Source organism: Haliotis cracherodii, unplaced genomic scaffold (assembly GCF_022045235.1).
Source record: "Haliotis cracherodii isolate W230 unplaced genomic scaffold, xgHalCrac1.p SCAF_1, whole genome shotgun sequence".
NCBI lineage: Eukaryota > Metazoa > Mollusca > Gastropoda > Lepetellida > Haliotidae > Haliotis > Haliotis cracherodii.
The window spans coordinates 54,317,168-54,340,680 of NW_027266264.1; the positions used below are offsets into that span (position 1 = coordinate 54,317,168).

At 41.9% G+C, this 23,513-nt stretch overlaps 3 protein-coding genes across 3 annotated transcripts in view; 2 read left to right on the forward strand and 1 right to left on the reverse strand.

The window, feature by feature from the left end:
• The first annotated feature begins 526 nt into the window (after nt 1–526).
• On the forward strand, nt 527–1,537 carry LOC139465671 (uncharacterized). The gene has a single exon (XM_071247427.1). It carries the CDS (start codon nt 599–601, stop codon nt 1,460–1,462), a length of 864 nt encoding a protein of 287 aa, XP_071103528.1. The 5' UTR covers nt 527–598; the 3' UTR covers nt 1,463–1,537.
• A 4,516-nt stretch (nt 1,538–6,053) lies between these two features.
• Nucleotides 6,054–18,115, forward strand: LOC139465675 (angiopoietin-related protein 7-like). Its single transcript, XM_071247442.1, has 2 exons — nt 6,054–7,585; nt 16,671–18,115. The coding sequence occupies exons 1-2, from the start codon at nt 6,592–6,594 to the stop codon at nt 17,318–17,320; spliced, it is 1,644 nt and encodes a 547-aa protein (XP_071103543.1). The 5' UTR covers nt 6,054–6,591; the 3' UTR covers nt 17,321–18,115.
• A 4,427-nt stretch (nt 18,116–22,542) lies between these two features.
• Nucleotides 22,543–23,513, reverse strand: part of LOC139465679 (SKI family transcriptional corepressor 1 homolog-B-like) — a 33,736-nt gene continuing 32,765 nt past the window's right edge. The window contains exons 7-8 of the mRNA XM_071247456.1: nt 22,814–22,879; nt 22,543–22,613 (exon numbers count right to left, since the gene is read on the reverse strand). Of these exons, the coding sequence (XP_071103557.1) occupies nt 22,543–22,613; nt 22,814–22,879 (137 nt within the window). The remainder of the gene's footprint in view (nt 22,614–22,813; nt 22,880–23,513) is intronic.

The following is a 23,513-nucleotide window of genomic DNA, read 5'->3' on the forward strand; positions in this document are numbered from 1 at the left end:
ATGTCAGTAGACGTGGGGGATGGTGAAGGGTACAGCTCAGTAGACAGGCCTGGGTGGTAGTGAAGGGTGCAACTCAGTAAACAGATGAGATGGCAGTTTTCTTTATCGGTTGTAAGGTAAAAAGCATATTTTGACATATATGCTGGATAAATCACTTAACTACACCCTCTCTCTCCATAGTCATTCACTAGTATGTTTTTTTGCATCTTGACTATTAGTGTTAATGTCTTCAAGAGGTAACCGAAACTCTGAATTGTATCTTTTGTTTGTAGTTTATTAGACGGTGGCCAGTATGCTGAAACCCCATGTTTTTTTTGTAAAGAAATCCTTTTGGGATGATTTTCTAATTAATAAGTTATGATAGTTATTGCAACAAATCATTTTTATGAGTGAGAAAGCATCAGTCCGTTCACTAGTTAGTGAGAAAACCCAATATCTTACATTATACGTTTTCATATTTACAGTGAAACCCCGTTAATCCGGAAACATGGCCTTCTGAACAAATTCTTCTGGTAAGGCTTACCTGTATGAACAGTGACGTAATATTTTGTTCTTGCAGTTGTGGAACACGGCCAGAATTCATTGTAAGAAGTTGTCAATGGCTGCCATGGATTCTTCACAGGACAATATAAAAGTTACCAATATCACCTCGACCCTCACCCTGTACGAAAGCAGCATTAAACCTGCGTCACAAAATAATGTGATAGCGGACACTTTAGTACTATTTTTCGGCTGGCTTAATGCGAAACAGGAAGCCCTGGACAAATACCGGAAGTTATATCTGTCACGTGGTTTTGACGTGCTATTTATATATGGTAAACTCTCTCACTTCGCATGGCCACCAGGCTCTGTTCAGGCAAGTTTTGAATTATTGCAGCTTTTGAAAAAAAGGTTTGACCGCTACGATCACTACTTCGCCCATGGTGTCTCTGTCGGAGCATATAACTACACAATATGTTTACAAATGGCGACTGACATGCCGGTCCATTGCGGTCATTTCCGTGAGAAACTGAAGGGCGTGGTTCTAGACAGCATGACTTGTGGGTCACTCTCCCGAATGACCGAAGGGGTCAGCAAGGGGGTAACAAACAGTGCGTTTCTCAGGAAAATAATTAAGAAATCTATGGAATATTACTTTGCAATCACACGTCGACACACTGCTGATTTTTACGAGAAAGAAGTTCAGTTCTTTATTGATTGCCCGGCAGAGGTACCGACTCTGATCCTGGCTTCACGTGACGACCCCATGTCAGATCCCCAGTTCGTTGAGGATATACACAGTCGATGGGAGGCTATTGGTAGTTTCAAGGTGTTCTACAAGATGTGGGAGACTAGTACTCACGCGGCTCATTATAGAAGCCACCCGGAGGAGTACCTGAGCCATCTTGGGGAGTTTCTTGCTGCATACGAACAATGTGCTGCCACAGGCAACAAAACCAAAGGCCCACAGTCCAAGTTGTGATGTAACGTTAAAGCATAGGGTACCTAGTTTGTTATATGTTCATTTATGACGTGTGCTTATTTTTCAAATATCGTATTGACGGACATTTCTCATGCAACAAGAGGAATATCTTGTGTGTTGGATGGATGGAATGGCATGCAATGGTTCCGTCACGTAAGCTATGTAAAACCTTTTGCTCACATTGTGCGAACTGTGAAGTGCGAACTGTGAAGTCGGGGGTACGTTGACCAGGACGCAAGTTTGCTCAAGGAATATAAAACTAAGTATCATTTTCTTTGATTGCGAACAAATACTCTGAGCAAGATACGGTGCCCCGACAGAAACCACAAGGAAACCCCTCTGAAGGAAAGGTCCGTATTACAACGAATCACAGACTTGCGAGTCATATTCAAGGCATACTAGTATTCATTATCAAGATAACATATGCTTGTAGTTTTCAGTGCAACTATAGCCCATTTTAACATCTCTAATGCAGCCGTTTAACATATGCATCTTGTTGACATAAATGTGTTTTGTGATATAGTAGTTTTAGCATGAATAACAGGTAAGAATACAAGATAGGTACATTCTCACCCGTGGGGACTCCGGGTAAGAATAACAGCTTATAAGAGGCGACTAAACGGATAGGTGGCTCTGTGACTTGGTTGACTGTGTGCCACCATACAATGACGTCGTTGGGCTTTGCTCATTATATCAATCACTGATTCTAGTATTGATTATTTACAGGCTGTCGTAATATATTGGCATATTGCTAATAAATATGTGTTAAAAGTAAATAAACACACACTTAATACAAGACTAGACCCATCCTCTAGATATCCAGGGCTCGTATTTCACTCACCTATTTTTGCTTGCCAGACAGTTTTTCAAAGTTGAATTTCTTGCAAACCCTATCGTAAGCATAGGGACTGGTCGCCATGTTCTTGGTATCACCAACCCAACATCGAGTCTGGTTTGTAACTTGCATTCTGATTGGTCCGTTGCACTGAGCAGCGTAGCAAATCAAATTGGCTGATGGAATTCAAGGGCGGGTAATTTGAGGGCGCGAGCCCCACGGCAGTGGATACAGGGATTAGTGTGGGTTCACCAACATACGAGCCCTGGAGATGGACTAGTTACCTAAGTGTACAAATGACGCAATGGTCACAGTGAGAACCCTGCTTGCAGGTGGAAGAAATCCATCAATCAGTTTACAATTAACTTTGTTGCAGGTGGAAGAAATCCATCAATCAGTTTACAATTAACTTTGGCAATAAGGATCCATATTTATACCAATTGTTGCCACCTACATTAAGGATGACAACATAGATGTACAGTAAACTACGTTTATAACGAACACGCTTATAACGAACTGGCGGATATAACGAACTGTTTTTTTTGTCCAAGCCATTTGCTGTATACATGCTGTATATATGTTTATAACGAATTACGGTTATAACGATCTAAAATTAGTGGTCCCTTTGAGTTCGTTATAACCGTAGTTTACTGTATTACTTGCTGTAGAAGCATTAGAACAAACAGTTTCAAACATGAGCAAAACATCACTAACGATGCCTTGCATATTGCCACTGGCTGTAATGTGTATATTACCTTTCTAAGAAGTATGTGTGTACATTATTCAACTTTGTATCGATACGTTTATGCAAAATGTGTGTACACTGATATGTTTTTATGAGTATTTGCCTTGATCTCAGATGTGTGAAATTTTACGGGTGTTGCTATGTCGGTATACATGTTTTCGGAGAATGAACGAATAAAAGGAAAAACGATGCCTATTTGATTATGTTATCGCCAAGACCGAAGCTCCATGTGCGCATGGACCAGCAGGAGAACAGTGACCTAGAAGCAGCAGTGATTTCAGTAAACCTACATTAACACCAGGATCCATCGCCGTGGTTCTTGCTATCTAACATTTCCATTTCCATTTGATTTTCATTAGCCAGTATGATTTGCTACGCTACTCAGTCTAACGGATCAGTCAGAATACGAGTTACAAACCAGCCTCGATGTCAGGTAGGCGATATCAACCATATGGCGGCCAGTCCCATTGATTACGACAGAGTTTGCCAAAAAATTCAACATTGAAAAACTGACTGACACGCAAAAGAAACCCTCAAAGATCTTTTGGTGGAAAGGATGTCTTCATGTCCATTATAACTGTCGTTGGCAAGTCCTTTTGCTTCAAAGTCTTTCCATTCCCTTTTGCCTTATTTGGTCAGTAGGGGCGGTCGGGTAGCCTAGTGGCTAAAGTGTTCGCTCGTCTAGCCGAAGACCCGGGTTCGATTCCCGACATGGGTACAATGTGTGAAGCCCTTTTCTTGTGTCCCCCGCCGTGATATTGCCGGAATATTGCTAAAAGCGGCGTAAAACCACATTCACTCACTCATTTTTGGTCAGTAAAATGGTAATGAAAATCAAGGGAGGGTAATTTGAGGTCGAAAGAACCACCGAAAGCGAGCCCTGGAGATGCAGAGGATTCAGTGACCTGGCTAGGAAAACTTCATTTTTACTTGCTCGGTCACAGCTTTCCTCAGGTTTTACTATGGGAACCCAAACCCCAGTTTGCAGTTTGGGTCCAGGGTCGAAGTTCAATTAGTTTACACTCCGGAACGGTAGTAATTTGTCGATTGGGCAGTGAGAAACATGAAAATAGAAACAAACACCGACACCTTTCACCGAAAACATTCTATAGAAACGACCGTAGCTTCATTTATGGTAATCTAAAATACGACAGTGAGTTAAAAGGATGATTCGTGTAAACAAAACTTGCGATGTGTGTGTTGAGAGTGTATTTCTTATGATGACCGAACTGTACGACTGGAAGGTACTCATTGTGATGATTTGGAGCGTCCTTAAAAAGCCCCTGGTCAAGCATTTTCGAACCCAGTAATCCAGAGAATCAGGGGTTGCTCAATACCACTGCACTGACAAGTCTGTATTCTGTCCGATCTAAACAATACAAATGTGTGTGAGTGAACGAGTTGGTCTTAACGCCGCTTTGAAAGATATTTCAGTTACATCACAGCGTGTCAGTTTGCCGTTGGGGAAATCCCGAAGTGATACAGGTCTCCGACGTTTACCACTTTTTAGAGCACGGGTATGGTGATGACAAGTTTAGAAACATAATCGGGTCGAACCGGGATCCGAACCTACGATCATAGGTTTCTGGCGTTCCTAAGGGCCATAACTCTTCGGTGTTTGCGGTGCTTCAGACGACTGGGCCAGCCGTGCCCCCGTATGTTCATCAGAAGGGAATACAACTGTAAGGGATTTAATGATGTGGCTGTTACAATAAGATATAAAATACAAGTACTCAAGCATTGACGAAGCGGTCATCACGCGAGTGAGAGAGTGGACCGGCGGGCAAGTGTTTATGAACTGGGTTTAGGACCTCTTTAAGCAGGATTGCATTTATAGGAGGCGGAGTGGTGTTAGTGTGTGTGTGTGCCTTCGTCGTTTTACCTGGAGGGTAAAACAAAAGTATACACTTTAAAAAATAGATTTGAGCCAACAATTACAAACGTTATATCAAAACGTTACTAATCAGAGTGAGTGAGTTAGTTTTAACGCCGCTTTTAACATTATTCCAGTTATATCACGGCTTAATGTGTGAGGAAAGCCCGAAGTGATGCAGGTCTCAGACGTTTACCACTTCGGTGAAACCCACGAGCACGGGTATGGTGCTGACAAACCTAGAAACATAATCTGGGCGAACCGGGATTCGAACCCACAATCATAGGTTTCTGGCGTGCCCAAGGGACGCAACTCTGCACAGTGAATCGCGTCGCCTTAGACGACTGGGCCTACTAATCAGAACACAATCACCGAAACACTGAAGGTCCAAAACACAACTATGATTCCGTAGCAAATACATCACCATCATTTTTAGCCACAATCAAACGTGACTGTATACTTTCTTTTGCCTGGCTGTTTAGCCGGAATAGTGGTGAGTGCGGTATTGAACGTCAGACAAAAAAACCTGCAAAGGTTTCTAAAAGGTTTCAAGGATTATAAAGGTTTCAAAGGGTTTTCCAAGGGTTTCACGAACGCCCGTATCAAGCACCAACAATCCCTGGAACAATGAAATCGACATCTCTTGGCGATTGCCTGCAGAGTAACAGTATCGGTTGCCCGCAGAGTATCAGCATGTGTGAACACATAAAACCGCCGATATGCATCGTGTTGCCTATTAACTTCACCAAATCAATTCCCTAAGACATAAATAAATTCACCGAGATATTTTAGGTCACTATCTGGATTTGTAAAGTGTAATTAGCAGTATTTCTGATCAATACTTTTACTTTACGATATACAAGCGATTTCTATTTTATTTATCGCCCAGGATAGTTTAGAAACCCGTCAAATCAATATGCTATCTTTAATAAATTATTGTCAGTGTGGATAGTGGTTGAAAATCAACAAAATCAATCTGATTAAAACAAAAAACAAAACAAAAAATCTCCCTCAAGTGTTGTCTTCCATTATTTAAACACGCGAATTCTGTATACAGCAACAGCACGAGTGTCGGGCTTGTGTGATTGGCCAGATTTACACCAGTCTCTTCTCAGTAGTTAAGATAGCCCGTGATCTGTGATAGTTCTGTGATTGTTAAGCTCCTTTCCCCGTGGCTGTAGACAGCGCCAGTACGTAGCGTGTTCATCTGCTGTGTTGGTGCCATCAACACGCTGCTCAGCGCTGGCAGACCGCGTAAACACTTCAATTTTTAATTCGATTATTCCCTCGGCATGTAAATGCCAGGGACGGAACGGATTTGATGTCTCATAGCGTCTTCTTAAAGAAATTTGCACGTTCAGAAGGAGCCCCCGGAGCTGGCTAATCATGTTTCTGTTTGGCAAATTGTGGAGCTTTGAAACAAGACTGTTGGGGAAATGGCAATATTGGCTTTAAGGTGATCATTATGGGAAAAAGATGCGGTGGAGCTGTCAATAAAACGTGTAAAAATGTGCTTCTATTGATGAGGATTCCAATTCGTGCGTGTTTGTGATAATTAATTGGAACTGGCACAAAAGTACTTGAATTATTTATAGTACAACACCCCGGCAAGGGAGCCCCTGATTCTCCACTATCTGTTGGATGTATTACACACAAGTTTATCACATTCAGTGGAGATGCTAGACGCTTTACGATCTCTTTTCATAATGTTAGTAACGTGTATGTTTGTGTTCGCTTCTATCGGCGGAAGTGCTGTGTCGGCCATCTTTGATAAGAACGGATGTGCCTATACGTTCAACGTCTGGCACCCGGATGAGGATATACTAAGACAGGTGAAAGATTTACAGGTGCAATTTTCGAACTTTACAAATTACGCCGAAGCTCAGGTTTCACGGATTCAACGAAATGTGATTCACGAGATGAGACAGTACGACAATTCAACGTCGTATCTGGAATCCCAAATCCTCCAGATGAATGTGGACAACATGCAAGCCAAATTGCAACACAACCATCTATCGGCTGAGGTAAATATTATGAGACGAGACATGGAAGACATGAATCGCAAAGTTGACGACCTCGAGATGGATTATTTTAGTTTAAAAGCTCGTGGTCGGGAACCAAGGAACGATTCGGTAAGGAAGGGACATCGGTCGATGAGTAAAGATTTTATTGGTATGATGAAAAACAGTGTTGGGGACCTCAAGGCAGAATGGCTATTGATGAAGCGGGAGCTGGATGACATCAGAGGAGAAAATTTGCAATTAAAACATGGACAGAACAACTTGAAAAACGATACGTCGTCCCTGAGGCAGGTGATGCGATCTTTGTCTGGGGAGATCCAGGCTGTGGAAGGTCGGGACTGGAGGGTCCCACAAAGCTCCCAGCACGTTCAAACTGAAATGTCTGGTCTTAAGAGAGACCTGAAGCGAATAAAAGACGACCAAAGCGATCTAAAATCTGACACGAATGAAATGAGGAACGAAATAGCAACTTTACATACAAGTAACATCCGGGTACAAAAGGACTTGCACGAGCTGCAGCTCGATAGTACGAGATTCCGCGAGAAACTCGAGTCCCTGAGACGAGAGGAGAGACGAGGAGGAGAGACCGAAGTTACCAGAGAAAGACTGGAATCCAATCTCCCCAGTACCGACGATGTCGTACCGAGAGGTAATTATTACTGCCCCAGCTACGTCCTTGAAAATTGTTCGTCCCAGCAGTTTGCCTTTCCTTAATTCCTAGACACTTTATATATCATGTTAATGACAAAAGTGTCAGAAAAAGGTTAGTTATAGAAACGTTTGTTCGGTTATTATTTCGGATCCAAGGTGGGGGTCCCGGGGTTCGATATTGACTCTTTTGTAAATATAAGATGGTCCCCAATGACATGAAAAAATGTATTTTTTTATTAATCAATATGCCGTAACACCACTGTCTAATTGTTCACCCCTGTCTTCAGCCCAGCCCAAAATCCAGCAAACCCCAACCCCTATTGGTCAAACCACCCAGCAATTCTCCGTTGAGCGAAGTATTAATGTGTCATGCTTCTGTTTGGAGACTATGCTTTGTGTAAGGCCAAGTAATAGGAACAAAACACCACCTCATTCTTTTACTAACCGATATTTGAATGAATAATACAACTCTATTATGTGTGTGAGTGTGTGTTACTTGGTTCGTCAGTATCATACCCATGCTCGTGGATCTCGCTCAGGGGTGGCCCAGTCGCCTAAGACGCCACAATTCACTGTGCCGAGTTGCGTCCCTTGGCGCACCTGAAACCTTTGATCGTAGGTTCGAATCCCGGTTCGCCCCGATATGTTTTGTCAGCACCATTACCCATACTCGTGGGTTTCACCAAAGTGTAAAGACCTAAGACCTGCATCACTACGATTTCCTCCCATATTAATCTGACACGCCATTTTATAACGGGCATGGAACACTGTTCAAAGCGGCGTTCAGGTCAACTAACTCATTCACTAAGAAAGGAAAACAATTTATTTAGATTTCATAACTGTGTGTTGAATAAACAAGGGTTTGATCACAAACCATGTTTAGCTTTCAGCAGTGATACCGATTACCAGTTAATATTTTAAAAGGAATGTAAGGAATGTAAGTCATGTAGGTTAAGTAGGCTGTACGTATAAAGCCAATTGATTGTAACGTGACACTAGGCACTAAACTAGCTCACTAACAACCTTTAGGACATCGATCCTTCCCTTCATTACTGTATCAGATGGGGAGAGATCCATCATGAGGCCACATATAGGTAGGTATCTGGACTGACTCGGCGCCCTATAACAGCACTTCACTGGAGTTGTAAATACACCAAGGAATCAAGGTGGTAGAATAGAAGAATATTGTAGCGGTTAAAGTGTTCGCCTGTCGCGCCAGACACTAGTTCGAATCCCATCTTGAATAAAATGCGTGAAGTCCATTCTTGGTGTCGCCTGCACTGGTGTGTCTGTATATTGCCAAGGGCGGCATTCAATCAACTTCCCTCACTCACCCCATGCCCTGCACATCCATCCTGCACTACACTCTACGCATCAGACTGAAGGTTAAAGGATAGAGTAGGTACCGAGAACAATGTGGTGTGTGATAGTGGACAGTGTGGGTGTGTGATAGTTGACAGTGTGGGTATATGTGTGTGTGATAGTGGACAGTGTGGGTGTGTGACAGTGGACAGTGTGGGTGTGTGATAGTGGACAGTGTAGGTATATGTGTGTGTGATAGTGGACAGTGTGGGTGTGTGACACTGGATAGTGTGGGTGTGTGATAGTGGACAGTGTGGGTATATATGTGTGTGTGATAGTGGACAGTGTGGGTGTGTGACAGCGGACAGTGTGGGTGGGTGATGGTGGAAAGTGTGGATATATATGTGTGTGTGATAGTGGACAGTGTGGGTGTCTGATAGTGGACAGTGTGGATATATATGTGTGTGTGATAGTGGACAGTACGGATATATATGTGTGTGTGATAGTGGACAGTGTGGGTGTCTGATAGTGGACAGTGTGGATATATGTGTGTGTGTGATAGTGGACAGTGTGGGTATGTGATGAGGACAGTGTGGGTGGGTGATATTGGAAAGCGTGGGTGTGTGGTAGTGGACAGTGTGGGTAGGTGAAAATGGACTGTGTGGGTATATGGGTGTGTGATAGTGGACAGTGTCGGTGTGTGATAGTGGACAGTGTGGGTGTGTAGGCCGACAGTGTGGGCATATGGATGTTTGACAGTGGACAGTCTGGGTGTATGGGTGTGTGTATACAGCGTGAGGTTAGAGGATTGATCTGTGTGTACAGCGTGGGGTTTAGAGGATATATCTCTGTGTACAGCATGAGGTTAGAGTACAGATCTGTGTGTACAGCGTGAGGTTAGAGGATTGATCTGTGTGTACAGCGTGAGGTTTAGAGGATATATCTCTGTGTACAGCATGAGGTTAGAGTACAGATCTGTGTGTTCAACGTGGGGTTAGATTATAGATATGTGTGTATAGCGTGAGGTTAGAGGATTGATCTGTGTGTACAGCGTGAGGTTAGAGGATTGATCTGTGTGTACAGCGTGAGGTTAGAGGATTGATCTGTGTGTACAGCGTGAGGTTGGAGGATTGATCTGTGTATACAGCGTGAGGTTAGAGGATATATCTGTGTGTACAGCGTGAGGTTAGATTATAGGTATATGTGTACAGCGTGAGGTTAGAGGATTGATCCGTGTGTACAGCGTGAGATTGGAGGATTGATCTGTGTGTACAGCGTGAGGTTAGATTATAGGTATATGTGTACAGCGTGAGGTTAGAGGATTGATCTGTGTGTACAACGTGAGGTTAGAGGATATATCTGTGTGTACAGCGTGAGGTTAGATTATAGGTATGTGTGTACAGCGTGAGGTTGGAGGATTGATCTGTGTGTACAGCGTGAGGTTAGAGGATATATCTGTGTGTACAGCGTGAGGTTAGATTATAGGTATGTGTGTACAACGTGGGGTTAGATTATAGATATGTGTGTACAACGTGGGGTTAGATTTTAGATATGTGTGTACAGCGTGAGGTTAGAGGGTAGATATGTGTGTACAGCGTGAGGTTAGAGGGTAGATATGTGTGTACAGCGTGAGGTTAGAAAATAGATCTGTATGTACAGCGTGAGGTTAGAAGATAGATCTGTGTGTACAGCGTGAGGTTAGAGGATTGATCTGTGTGTACAGCGTGAGGTTAGAGGATTGATCTGTGTGTACAGCGTGAGGTTAGAGGATTGATCTGTGTGTACAGCGTGAGGTTAGAGGATTGATCTGTGTGTACAGCGTGAGGTTAGATTATAGGTATGTGTGTACAGCGTGAGGTTAGAGGATTGATCTGTGTGTACAGCGTGAGGTTAGAGGATTGATCTGTGTGTACAGCGTGAGGTTAGAGGATTGATCTGTGTGTACAGCGTGAGGTTAGAGGATAGATCTGTGTAGACAGCGTGATGTGGGAGGTTGTAAAAAGGTTTTGCTTCAGAGTATAGGGATGAGCTCACTGTGTGAGACATGCAGATGGGCGTGATTCAACTGTTTTGTATATGAAGATGTAAAATGCTGTCCAAACTATCACCTCCAGGAATTGATACCTCGGTCACTACAACACCAACTACACATGTAGAGCTGCTACTAAGACCTCCCTGCTAATCGGTGCTGGATGAACACATTCTGCCCTGCCTCACGTGCCATTAATCCGTTCAACACAGCGCGTACATAATTTGAATAAAGGATAGGCTTGTTTTTCGCAATTACTTGCTTCCTTGATGAATGCGTCCACACCTACTGACATTAATATTTAATGACTATCCTTCGTCGGAATAATGTCACGAGACGTGGCTAAGTCTCAGTGGTGTTTCACAGACTTGTTTTTGGTTAAACATGAGTTAATACAAGATTTCAGTGGTTGAGGGTTGCTTCATTTATATGTGTTGTCGGTAAAAATAATTATTCACGAAGAATCTTAAATATTCCTACCGTTATTAATCTAATGAGTGTTTTCTTATGTGGGTTATAACCAATTGGCTAAGGCATGCAATTCTCGGTGTAGAATTGCTGTCCTTTAGGCATGCCAGAAACCTATCCCAGATTCGCCCTGATTATGTTTCTCTGTTTGTCGGCATCATATCCATTTAACCAAAGAGTATTTAACCAAAGTGGTAACTGTCTAAGACCTGCACCACTTCGGGGTTTGCTCCAACATGAAGATGACACGCCGTGAATACTATTCAAATAGTCATTAAACCCAGCTCACTCACGTTTCACAGGTCGATATTATATAAATAAAATGAAAATGTATTGATATAACGCCAAATTTCAGGGAAACACATTACCATGCTGTTACATATTACTTGTCCACCATTTAGTGGTAGCAAATGGCGTTCGGCATTAAGGGACTAAAACAAGGACTGGTCAGCTCGGGGTCAGTATTCTGTTCTGAGGGGGCTATCCATGTTAAACTGCGGCATGGTATCTCAGTGGGCTAGCACTGTAAGACAGAGAGTAGTACGAGTATAATATCAGCATATGGAGGAAAACATGGGTTCGAACCCAAGTTGACGCCTAATTTGTTCTTCAGTCCGTCAACCCATACCCGCCCTCGCCTTCAAGGTTCGAATTTTATTGAAATTTGTTCGCAAAAAGCAAGTGGGCCTCTAAAAGAATCGCTCTGGGAGCAAAAGTCCAACAAAATCAAAACCAGACTATTTGAATGTTTGCTTTCACAGGTTAGGGCACCTGTCAGCTGAAGCATCAAATTTCAACAATGTAATTCAGACCGCCATAGCGCTAAGATTGCTTTGTGGAACCGGACCCACGTGTGAAGTCTAACGTATGACAGCGTTAAGACGTATGAACTTCGATAATCAAGCGCGATGATCCTTTGTATGTCGGGTATTCTGCTGACAATTCGTTGTGTTGCAAAGTGTTGCAAAGCCTCATCGTGGGTTCGAATCCATGCTGTTTGTCAGCACAGCACTCATGCACGCTGGTTTCAACACCGGTCTAAGGCGCCGCTATTCGCTATGCAGATTTGCGTCCCTTGGGCACGCAAGAAACTTAAGACCGTGGTTTGAATCCCAGTTCGCTCTGATTATGTTTCTAGGTTTGTCAGCACCATACCCGTGCTCGTGGGTTTCACCAAAGCTGTAAACGTCTGAGACCAGCATCACTTAGGGCTTCCCTGTCATATTAAGCTAACACATCGTGATATAACTGGAATACTGTTCAAACCCTAATCACTCACTCACTCATTCTGCTCCAAGCGACGTTAACCCAACTCACTCACTCACTCACTCACTCACTCACTCACTCACTCACTCACTCACTCACTCACTCACTCACTCACTCACTCACTCACTCACTCACTCACTCACTCACTCACACACTTACTCACTCACTCACTCACTCACTCATCTTTACAGACATACAATATCCTGTTAGCACCACTTTTGTCTCCACAGTTCCCATCGGGAGAAAACTGTCTGACAGAATTAGCCATTACCCCAGTGGGAGGGGGGACAGGAAGGGGAGGGGACCGCCTGAAGGAGGGTATGGGACAGAAGCCATAGTGGGAAATCTATTCTCATTAGCTCCCTTTGGAATTGGCTGATGGTGGTCTAATCATTCATATAGCATTGTGGCGGGTTCTAATTATTACAGCGCTGCGAGATCCGTTCCAACATAGAGAATACTTTGGAGGCGGTAACGTATAAAGCCACTGGTCAAGTGTCGAGGTCATCTCCACATTGTACGCAGAGAACTATCCGTGACACGGGCTGATTAGTTGTTAAAAATATGCATTGATACTTCCGCATCATAATGGGCGAGGACTCAGTGCCCGACCACTTAATATTTTGGGGTTGGGCAGGGAAGGGAAGGTAAGGTATGGAGTTATGAATTCCTCAATTCGTTAGAATTCGCCACTGATTCAAGACGTACTACAGCATAGTTAATGTCTTTTCCACAAAATATTTTTCAAAACTTTTCAAACCTTCTCGAGACACAAAACCAACATGTTCAACTGACACAGTCATCGTACCAGTAACGAAAACCCAACCCAGACCTTCGCGAGACCTTCGTATGACCTTCGCGTGACCTTCGTGTGTCCTTCGTATGACTTTCGCGAGACCTTCGTGTGACCTTAGCGTGACCTTCGTATGACCTTCGCGAGGCCTTCGTGTGACCTTCGCGAGACCTTCGTGTGACCTCCGCGAGACCTTCGTGTGACCTTCGCGTGACCTTCGTGTGACCTTCGCGCGACCTTCGCGAGACCTTCGTGTGACCTTCGCGTGACCTTCGTATGACCTTCGCGCGACCTACGTGTGACCTTCGCATGACCTTCGCATGACCATCTTTACCCCTTACTGTTTCTTACATGTTATCGCGGCGGTAGTGTAGCTTAGAGGTTAAAGCTACCGAAGACCCGGGTTCGATTCCCTTTTCGATACAATGCGTGGAGCCCATTTCCGGTGATATTGCTGGAATATGTTGCTAAAAGCGGAGTTAAATCTTACTCCCCACTCACTCTACGATGTTATCACCTAACGTTTGGACCACGTTGGTGTAGAAGGCAAGGGAGTATTTCGGCAGAACATGGGGAAGTATCCCCGGAAATCAGTGTTATTATCTAGCCGATTTTGTAAATAAAGTTTTCAATTTGTGATATTACGACATCAGACCATCAGATCAATCCACCTATAGAGTGAAACCTCGTTAGTGTAAACTCCGTTAATCCGGACATCTAAGCCTCTGGACAATTACTGCTGGGAGCGCTTGTATATTTCTGTACCGTAAAGATCCGGGTTAGAATAGGTCTTCATAAACCCATGCTTGCCGTAAAAAGGTTATTATACTTGTCGTAAGAGGCGACTAACGGCTTCGGCCGGTCAGGCTCGCATTCGTTGATGCATGTCATCGTTTCCCAGATGCATAGATCGATGATCATGATATCAATCACTGGATTGTTTTTCATTGTGAAGCGACTACATGGATCGGGTGTTCAGGGCGGTGACGTGGTTCTTCGTACCCCGAAGTCGAGGGACGTTGCTCATGATATCAGTCACTGGTTTGTCTTGTCCAGATTCGATTATTTACAGGCCGCCGTCATATAGTTGGAAAATTATTGTGTGCGGCGTTAAACGATAAGCAAACATAATTCCATCAAAATCACTTAAAAATCATCCGATACATTCTCCCACGTTCACAAACTATTTACAACTTGAAGGGATATCCTTGCGATAAGCCAATATAACCTTTCATGATCTACTACCAACACACCACCAGAGTGCCCTGGTGCTGCCACTGGCGTGAACACTCTCAAAGTCAATTAATATTCACAACCAAAATGTCAGGTGCATACCAAATGATTCCTTTGTCTTAAAAACAATCATGAAACATAAATATATATAATCTGTTTAATTTGAAGGTCATTTCGGCACTAAGCAATGCATCAGAAAAACGAATTTTGCCTGCTGGTTGTAAACATACAATAATAGCTGAGAAACCACAATCCGTTCTTTAATGATTTTCTTCTGCATTTCCATTTTGCTATCACACAATCCTACAGATCATAAATATGTAAAATGGATTTTTTCTTCTGACAATTGAACAAACTCCACATTTGTAAACGCCCGAGTCTACTACAAAGCAACACACAATATATGTATTATTAATATAAAACTTAACTTCTGGAAAAAAGTAATATTGGTAAGCTTGAAATATCAAAACCACTCCCCGCATGCGTTAATGCACAAAACACCACTGGTAATTGCGCATGAATCTTTTATGCTTTCCATATGCAATCCTGTCGGCATCTTTCATCAGCGTTGCGGGTCCGCGAAACAATCACCGATAGTGTACAGTTGAAGCCTGTAGGGACTAGCCAGTCATCCGTCTTGCTTAATCTGGGAGTGCGATGATCTTCGGCGCGAGATTACAGTGTTAAAACAATCGGGAACTGTATTGTCATCGATTTTCAAGGTTCTGCAACTTCAGCAAGAGCTTAATTACACCTTCTAAAAGAAGACTTCAAATTAAAGTCTGATCTGGCGAGTCTAATGATAATAAACGAGCAATCTGCTTCAGGCAATGTGGTTTCTGTAGCGATGCACTGAAGTAAATCTTTGGAAGTCAAAGAAAAATACATGGTTCAGATTCGATATCAACTGGACATCAGCTTTCTAATATCATATATTGTTTCTGTCTGTGTGCTTAGGCAACTGCTCGTTTGAAAGACTTGGTTTCCCGTGTGTGGGTAATTGCATATTGTCCCCGTCCAATCCAGCAGTGGTCGTGTGTAGACAGGGGGCGTTCTGCGTAATCCGGGAATAATAAGGCTGAGATTAGGGGACTTTCTCGTGAATTACGTAAATGCTTCGTAATGTGTACATAGGCAGCAGAACCAGTTTATCAGCTTTCAGTAATGTTGTACTCGAAACGCTATTAAATAGCATTTGTTCTTCAAACAAAAAGTATCAGCGTTTACAATAACATGGCAGTATAATCATTTGTTTATATTAGCTCGTGGATCAGGAGTCAAGATTTAATTAGATGGTTTGCACTAAGCTGTGCCTAATAAAAATTTATTTTAGTCAGACACACAGAGGAATGATCCAAACTACATTTAAGCGATCAGATTTCCCTGGGAATTAAACTAGAATTGCTTGTGTTATGTATTGATTGTGTCTTGGGTAGCCTAGTCGTTATAGTTACCCAAATGTGCCGCGTAGAGTTGTGTCCCTTGGGCGTGCAACGATCCCATGATCATCGTTCGAATCTCAGATTCGCCCTGATTTTGTTTCTCGGCACAATGGGGCGGTCGGATAGCCTAGTGGTTAAAGCGTTCGCTCGTTACGCCGAAGACAGGGTTCGCATCCCGACATGGGTACAATATTTGAAGTTTGTTTCTGGTGTACCCCGCCGTGATATTGCTAGAATATTGCTAAAAGCATCGTAAAAACCATACTCACTCACTCACTCACTCACTCACTCACTCACTCACCCACTCACTCACTCACTCACTCACTCACTCACTCACTCACTCACTCACTCACTCACTCACTCACTCACTCACTCACTCAGCCCAATGCCCTCATCGGTTTCACCAACGTCGAAAGCATACATCAACAACGTCCTGCGATAAAAGACACGCTGTGATATAGCTAATCGTTCAATTGGCGTTTAAAACCCAACTCACTCATTATTTTGTTGATTTGTTGTTCTGAACAATTACTATATTCTGTATCCTCAGATTGCCATGAAATATACCAAGCTGGGTACCGAACGAGCGGACTCTACAACGTTCAAGCGAAGGGCGCCAGATTGATGACTGCGGTGTACTGTGAAATGGTCAACAAGACTGGCTATCTTGTCCTCCACCGTCGCATAGACGGGCTACTCAACTTTAACAGACGTTGGTTGGAGTACAAACACGGCTTTGGTAACCCTTACGGCGAGTTCTACATCGGCAATGAGTTAATCCATCTCCTTACGAAACAGAAGCAGTACATCTTGAGAGTGGACATGTGGGATTGGGAAGGAAATAAGGCGTATGCTGAGTACAACGTCTTTACCGTCGAGGATGAGAGCAGCCATTATCGTCTCCATGTCAACGGTTACCGAGGAGACGCGGGTGACTCGTTGAATTACCATGACAACATGGCCTTCAGCACGGAGGACGTTGACAACGACCTCCACACCCGGCACTGCGCGGCAGAGAACAAGGGAGGATGGTGGTTCAACAGCTGCTACTCCAGCCATCTGAACGGCGTCTTCCACACGGCGTGGTACTCGCAGTCACGCTCCAACTACGCCGACGGCGTGGTGTGGTACACGTGGAAGGAATCAGAGTTCTACTCCCTGAAACAAGCGGAGATGAAGATAAGACCTAAGGTACCCTAGATGGAAAAGAGCCACGAGAAAGAGGCGAGCGAAAGAACGTAAGAGAGAGAATGAAGACTATGACGTTCTGGCAATTCCAACCACCCGTAGCCATCATGACATTGATGTCAAAGCGTTGTGTCCAGGTTTGTTGTGAGAATGTCTTATCAAAAGATAATATATAATTCGTTTGAATTGCAAGTGGAAGAAAACATTTTTGTTAGGGAAGTGATCCTTTGTAGAAGGTAAGATTAATTAACCGATGAAAGAAATTATATAAAACTTTTATAGGAAAGAAGATGGTTTCTTGTGATGGTGATCACTGTAGCTCAAAACTAGTAATTCTAAGGGAATCTCAGAAGGTACACACGTCGTCATGGAACTTTGTATAAACTGAGAGGCAACAGAAAGTATACCGATTTTTTATGTAATTGAAAATTGAAAGAACTGTTATTAAAATTGGATTATTTTTTTTTAACCCTCAATCATCCCTGCAACAGTTTGTAGAAAAGAAATCTGTGGCTGGGTAATTTTGTGTAGACATAAATTGGTAAGAAATGAGCCTGCAAACCACATGACGCCTACCATGTTTGAAATGTACATTTGTGCCGAAAAAAAGCAATTTTATTGATCTTCAAAGATAACATGTCTAAGATGTCAATCATCAGTTATGTATTTTGCGAACAAATGGAGATATATTCTTTGAGTGCTGACTGGGCGCCTTTACACATAGTTTTTTGGCATACAATATGGATAACTTAAGATATTTTCAATTGAAAATTAAAGATCTGGTGAAATCAACTGAGAGGTATAGATTCTTTTGCTTCTCAGTTTATGGACGTATAATTCATTTTTGTTATGGTTTGGTTTGTCTTTTTTAACATAATAACATACAGATGTGCAGATGTGCATTATACCTTTTGCACAACATGATTCTTTGTTTGCTATGCTATCAACTTTCATAATTTCATACGCATTAGGATATACCAGCTTCGTTTAGTTCGTTTCGTTTTGAAACAGGAATACGTTTCCGATCCCGTGAAGGAGATTGTTTGACCGTCAACACCGGCATACACGAATGTTTGGGAAAATGGCGTTATTTTGTGTGTATATTTGTGACATTATCTGTCATTTTTCACGAATGATAATATTGTAAATGATAATATTTCTATAATAATAATTTGTGTATTAATCTGTTGAAGGGTTTCCGAAAGCTTTCGCTCACTTTATAGAAAGAATCGTATACACTATGACGATAAATTTTAATAATTTAACAAGATAGAAATGTGAAATTTAACCTTTGAAAATTTGACTGCATGTTAACATAATAATAGGCATTATTTGATTTAAGAAAATAATATATGACAGTAGAGCTCTATTAGTTCGACACAATGAGTCTTAAAGTCCGCTCTTCGGAGGATAACCGTTGGGTTTGCCTATACATATATGTTATATATCTTACCACATTTGCATTTTCGTTAATCTGGCAACGGTACCACCCGAAGGAACTGTGTGTTTCTTTGCATATCCAACTACTAGTCCGGTCTTAACTGGGAGAAACAGATGTTCACAGACCCCTGACATGATGATGATTAAAGAAGGCTCTACCAATAATGCATTGATATGGCTTTTCTCTGTTATTCTCCTGTCATATTAATCGATTTAACCATGCCTTGTACATCATCTGTGAAAATATAGATACAGTAGGATTTCTCATAAGCCGGGGATTGTACATGTAGTAAGGGCCATAATACTTACAGTAAATTGTTCAATAATGGAACAAGTTTGACCCAGTTATGACAAAACGTATACAAAGTGCGTTATCTTAGCTTTTGCGCTATCCTCTTAATACGTTCACTATAGACCTTTTGATACTTAAGTTTAATTAACATGAGAGTGACTTCCAAACCATTATCATTTTATTACGCTTGTCGTATCAAAATCACAATACAGTAAAACCTCTACATACCGGACTGTCACAATTGGGAACTTCTGTTATGTAATTATTTGTTTGTTTGTTGTTTAACGTCGCATTAAGCAGGGTTCCAGCTTTATGACGGCGATCTGTAAAAAAAAAAATCGAGTCTGGACCAGACAACCCAGGGATTGACATCATGAGCATCGATCCACGCAATGGGATAGGATGACATGCATCAACCAAGTCAGCGAGCCTGACCACCCGATCCCGTTAGTCGCCTCTTACGAGCATGGGTTGCTGAAGGTTAATTGCAACCCATCTTTACGGAAGTTCCATGTAATTAATATATATTACTACGTATCAATGAATGGTTAGTCCGAACATGTATTAATCCGGTTTCACAGGGAACAGATTCACGAAGTTTCAGAGTATATATGTTACTTAATCAATTGTTTTCTGTTTATGTTATTAAATTTAGTTTCAGAGGGATGTGATCCTCAAAAGCTGAATACGAGTTATTAGATGTTCCGAACAATGTTTTCCTTATCTTGTGAGATTCTCGTATACTAATCGTACACTAATCCGCCGGGCAAAAGAAAGTACACACTTAAAAATTGGATTTGATCAAAATTAAAAAAACCCCATTACCACGCTGAAATAATCGCCGTCACACTCAAAACATAACGACGATACCCGTATCAAACACATCACCATGGAATAACCATTTTCTTTTTAGGCATATCAAACATGGGTGTATACTTTATTTTTTCAGGCAGTTTACTAAAACTATGTTTTTTTAAAATACGTGAATTCATTGAAGGATTTACTAATAGTAAATATGGTGTTACCTGACACTTTTAACTAATATGGTCGAGTATTGTTAATGTGTATAGATGTGTTGTTGGAAGTTTTGCCATTGACACTACCCCTGTGTATAGTCGTGTTCTGTTAGTTATTTTAAGCTGTGATAATTACCAGGCTTCGTGCTATCGACCAGACACGCTGTTTTGCGGAACTGGTTTGTTTGTTGATATCGTGTATAAAACGTGTTTTAAATGTTATTTCAAATATTGCACACAGGGTAGAGTTTTGCTGTAGGTGATGCTGCACATGTACAAATGTATATATTCTTTATGAAAGTTTCAGTCAAATACATTCCTCAAGTGTAAAACATTAAGATTTTTTTTGAATTCCCCCTTTTTCATACATTCCATAACGTAATTATATCTGAGAAAACACTAAATATATTTTCAAACCCATTTTTGGACACGAAACTGTTTTTTATTGGTGTTGTATAGTGTAAGCGTTATTTCGACAGTACGAGGTTGAGCAGGGTCTTCACACGGAGCCAATATTCCTCGTTCTTGTACACCCGACAGTAACAGAATGTGTTTTGAAATGTGCGATTAAATCTCGAATCCCATGTTCAGAAGAAATTAACATTTTGTTCAATCGCTTCCATAACTTGTGAACTTCATTCCTCACTTAACTCGTGTTGCTTGTGTCTAGTACTTATGTGTGTATGTACTTTCTTCCTAAATTACAGTTGTATTTTGAGATTTTGCGACTAATAACTGCCATATAATTAAAACTTACGTTCTAAGAACCAAAGCATTTCACTTGATGAACTGCGGCCATGCAAATTCTAATTTTCTGTTATTCCATGTCAATGTGGATTTTAGATGTCCAATTGTAACCTACAAAAAAGGCACTCTTGCATTTATCCAAACAGTGTTTTTGTAAATAAAAGGTTCAAAGATGACATTTCTTAGTTTTATTTCATATACAAACATTACATGGTATTTGAAAGGAACAGAATCAACCATACAATCCTATGCCATGACTGAAGAGTGTCTGGCATAGCGAAGTCCCAGACACGCCTGTCCTATAACACTGAATGTAACACAAGTATGACTATCACAGATGGACATTTAGATTAAATTGTCTACAACGTATATTAAAAATATTAAATTACAATGTGTATCTATTGTTGAAATGGCAAACATATCGTATTTAAGTAAACATGCTGTCGCGTCCAAATCGAATAACATACATTCCTCTGAAACCAGAACAGAACCAGTGCAAGTTTGATATTCAGTCTACAAAATACAGTTTCTATTTGAAGCATCGTTTCCTAATATTCCACATACAGTACATGCTTTTAGTCAGGAAAAACGGTGAACGTGTTTGAGGAAATGGCGGTCAATGCTGAAAAGTCATTGATTAAACGTGTTGACAAGCACACATAACAACAGACGTTCCGCTTGACCTGTCTAGTGAAATCTATTTACAAAATGCTATGTAATAACACTTTGTAAACTATAATAATATGTAAAATCCACTTCTTCACTGTTACGTCCAATGTCCATTTACGGGCAATATACTAGTATTCAGAAAACTCGGTAAAAAGAAGTATTCAAGCGAAATCTCTATTCATGAGTCGGAAATAGATTGGATTATTGTCAACATGTCAATAACATATCACCGGCTCATGACGGAGGTATCATGTATTTGCAAATTAGGGAAGTTCCTGCTATGATGTCACTGTTGCAAGTGAGAAGTGTTCTTGTTGGCATGGCATTGTTCCAGGTAGCGAGTTTTCTCGTTGTCGTGGCATTGCTGCGAGTGAGGGATGTTCCTGGTGCCATGACATTGTTGCGAGTAAGGGGTGTTCCTGATGCCATGACATTGTTGCAAGTAAGGGGTGTTCCTGATGCCATGACATTGTTGCAAGTGAGGGATGTTCCTGATGCCATGACATTGTTGCAAGTAAGGGGTGTTCCTGATACCATGACATTTTTGCAAGGGTTGTTCCTGATGCCATGACATTGTTGCAAGTAAGGGGTGTTCCTGATACCATGACTTTGCTGCAAGTAAGGGGTGTTCTTGGTGCCATGACATTGGTGCAAATAAGGGGTGTTCCTGGTGCCATGACATTGGTGCAAATAAGGATTGTTCTTGTCGAACGAATACGAATTGCAATTGAATAGCGCATCTTGATATTGTTACATGAAAAGAGTATTTTTGCAACCATTTTATTGTTCCAAGGAGGGAATGTTCTCGTTGTCATGACACTATTGCAAGTAAGCTGTGTTCTTGATGACATTGTTTCAGTGTTGCGCACCCGTTATCACCTCCATGTGAAACATGACAATGTCGCAAGTACTAAAAGGTCATGCTGCCCAGCTACCGTTGCAAGTAAGGAGTTTTCTCGTTGGCATGACCTTGTTCGTAAGGAGTGTTCATGTGGTCACTGACACGCAGATTATGGCTGCCATGCATGAAGTGTTTGTAACAGTCATAGAAGTATCCTGCCTGTTGTGCTTTATTGACAGGTTGGGAGGAGAACTGGATCTGGCATGTGTCGTGACAACCGCTGGAGAAGTTGGCGAGTCTCTAAAAATAGGAATCAATAATGTACCGGGAAAATTGTAACTGAATGAACCTATAGTGTCGTGGGAGACTGGGACCCATTGGCTGACCCCCCAGCCTATATACATATATATCACACCACCGTTTGCGAACATAATTGAGGGCTGGATTAATCGATGACATTCAGTATTCCGAGGATACCTCGGCACTTAATGGAGGATTACCTTTCAGTTTCTCTTCAAGGGCCCCCTTGGCGGTCCTCTCCTGTTCGATTTCAGACCATAGGTTCTCTACAAGAGAACACAACAGTAATGTGTCAGCTTACAGTATCTCATCCTAGCTGTATAAAGAAAGAGTTCGCCCAAAATATGTTTCTAGGGTTGTCGGCACCGTACCGTGGATCATACATTCCTACATAATAATATAACTGTTCAAAGAAGCGTAAAACCAAACTCACTCACTCATTCAAAATGTCGTATTTGAGAGAGAGAGAGAGAGAGAGAGAGAGAGATAGAGAGAGAGAGAGAGAGAGAGAGAGAGAGAGAGAGAGAGAGAGAGAGAGAGAGAGAGAGAGAGAGAGAGAGAGAGACATTAATACTTCTAATACTTCTGTCAATGGATCTTTGTGCATTGGCTATGCATTCTCAACTCACTGGGGAGTATACAACTATGCAATGACGATCTATATATTTTTCTTACTTTTTCAGTGGGAGTAACTGATGTGTTGGGCGTTGTTGGGTAAGTGTGTGTGTTGGGTTTAACACCGCTTTAGACAGTATCCTTGTTATGTCACGGCGAGCTAATGTAAGTAGATAGCCCATCTGAGGCAGGTGGCGGACATCTTGCAATCTGGTGAAAGCCCCGAGCAGAGGTGCAAAAAGCAAGCATACACTGTAGGCGTCAGTCATTGGAGCCGACCGACCA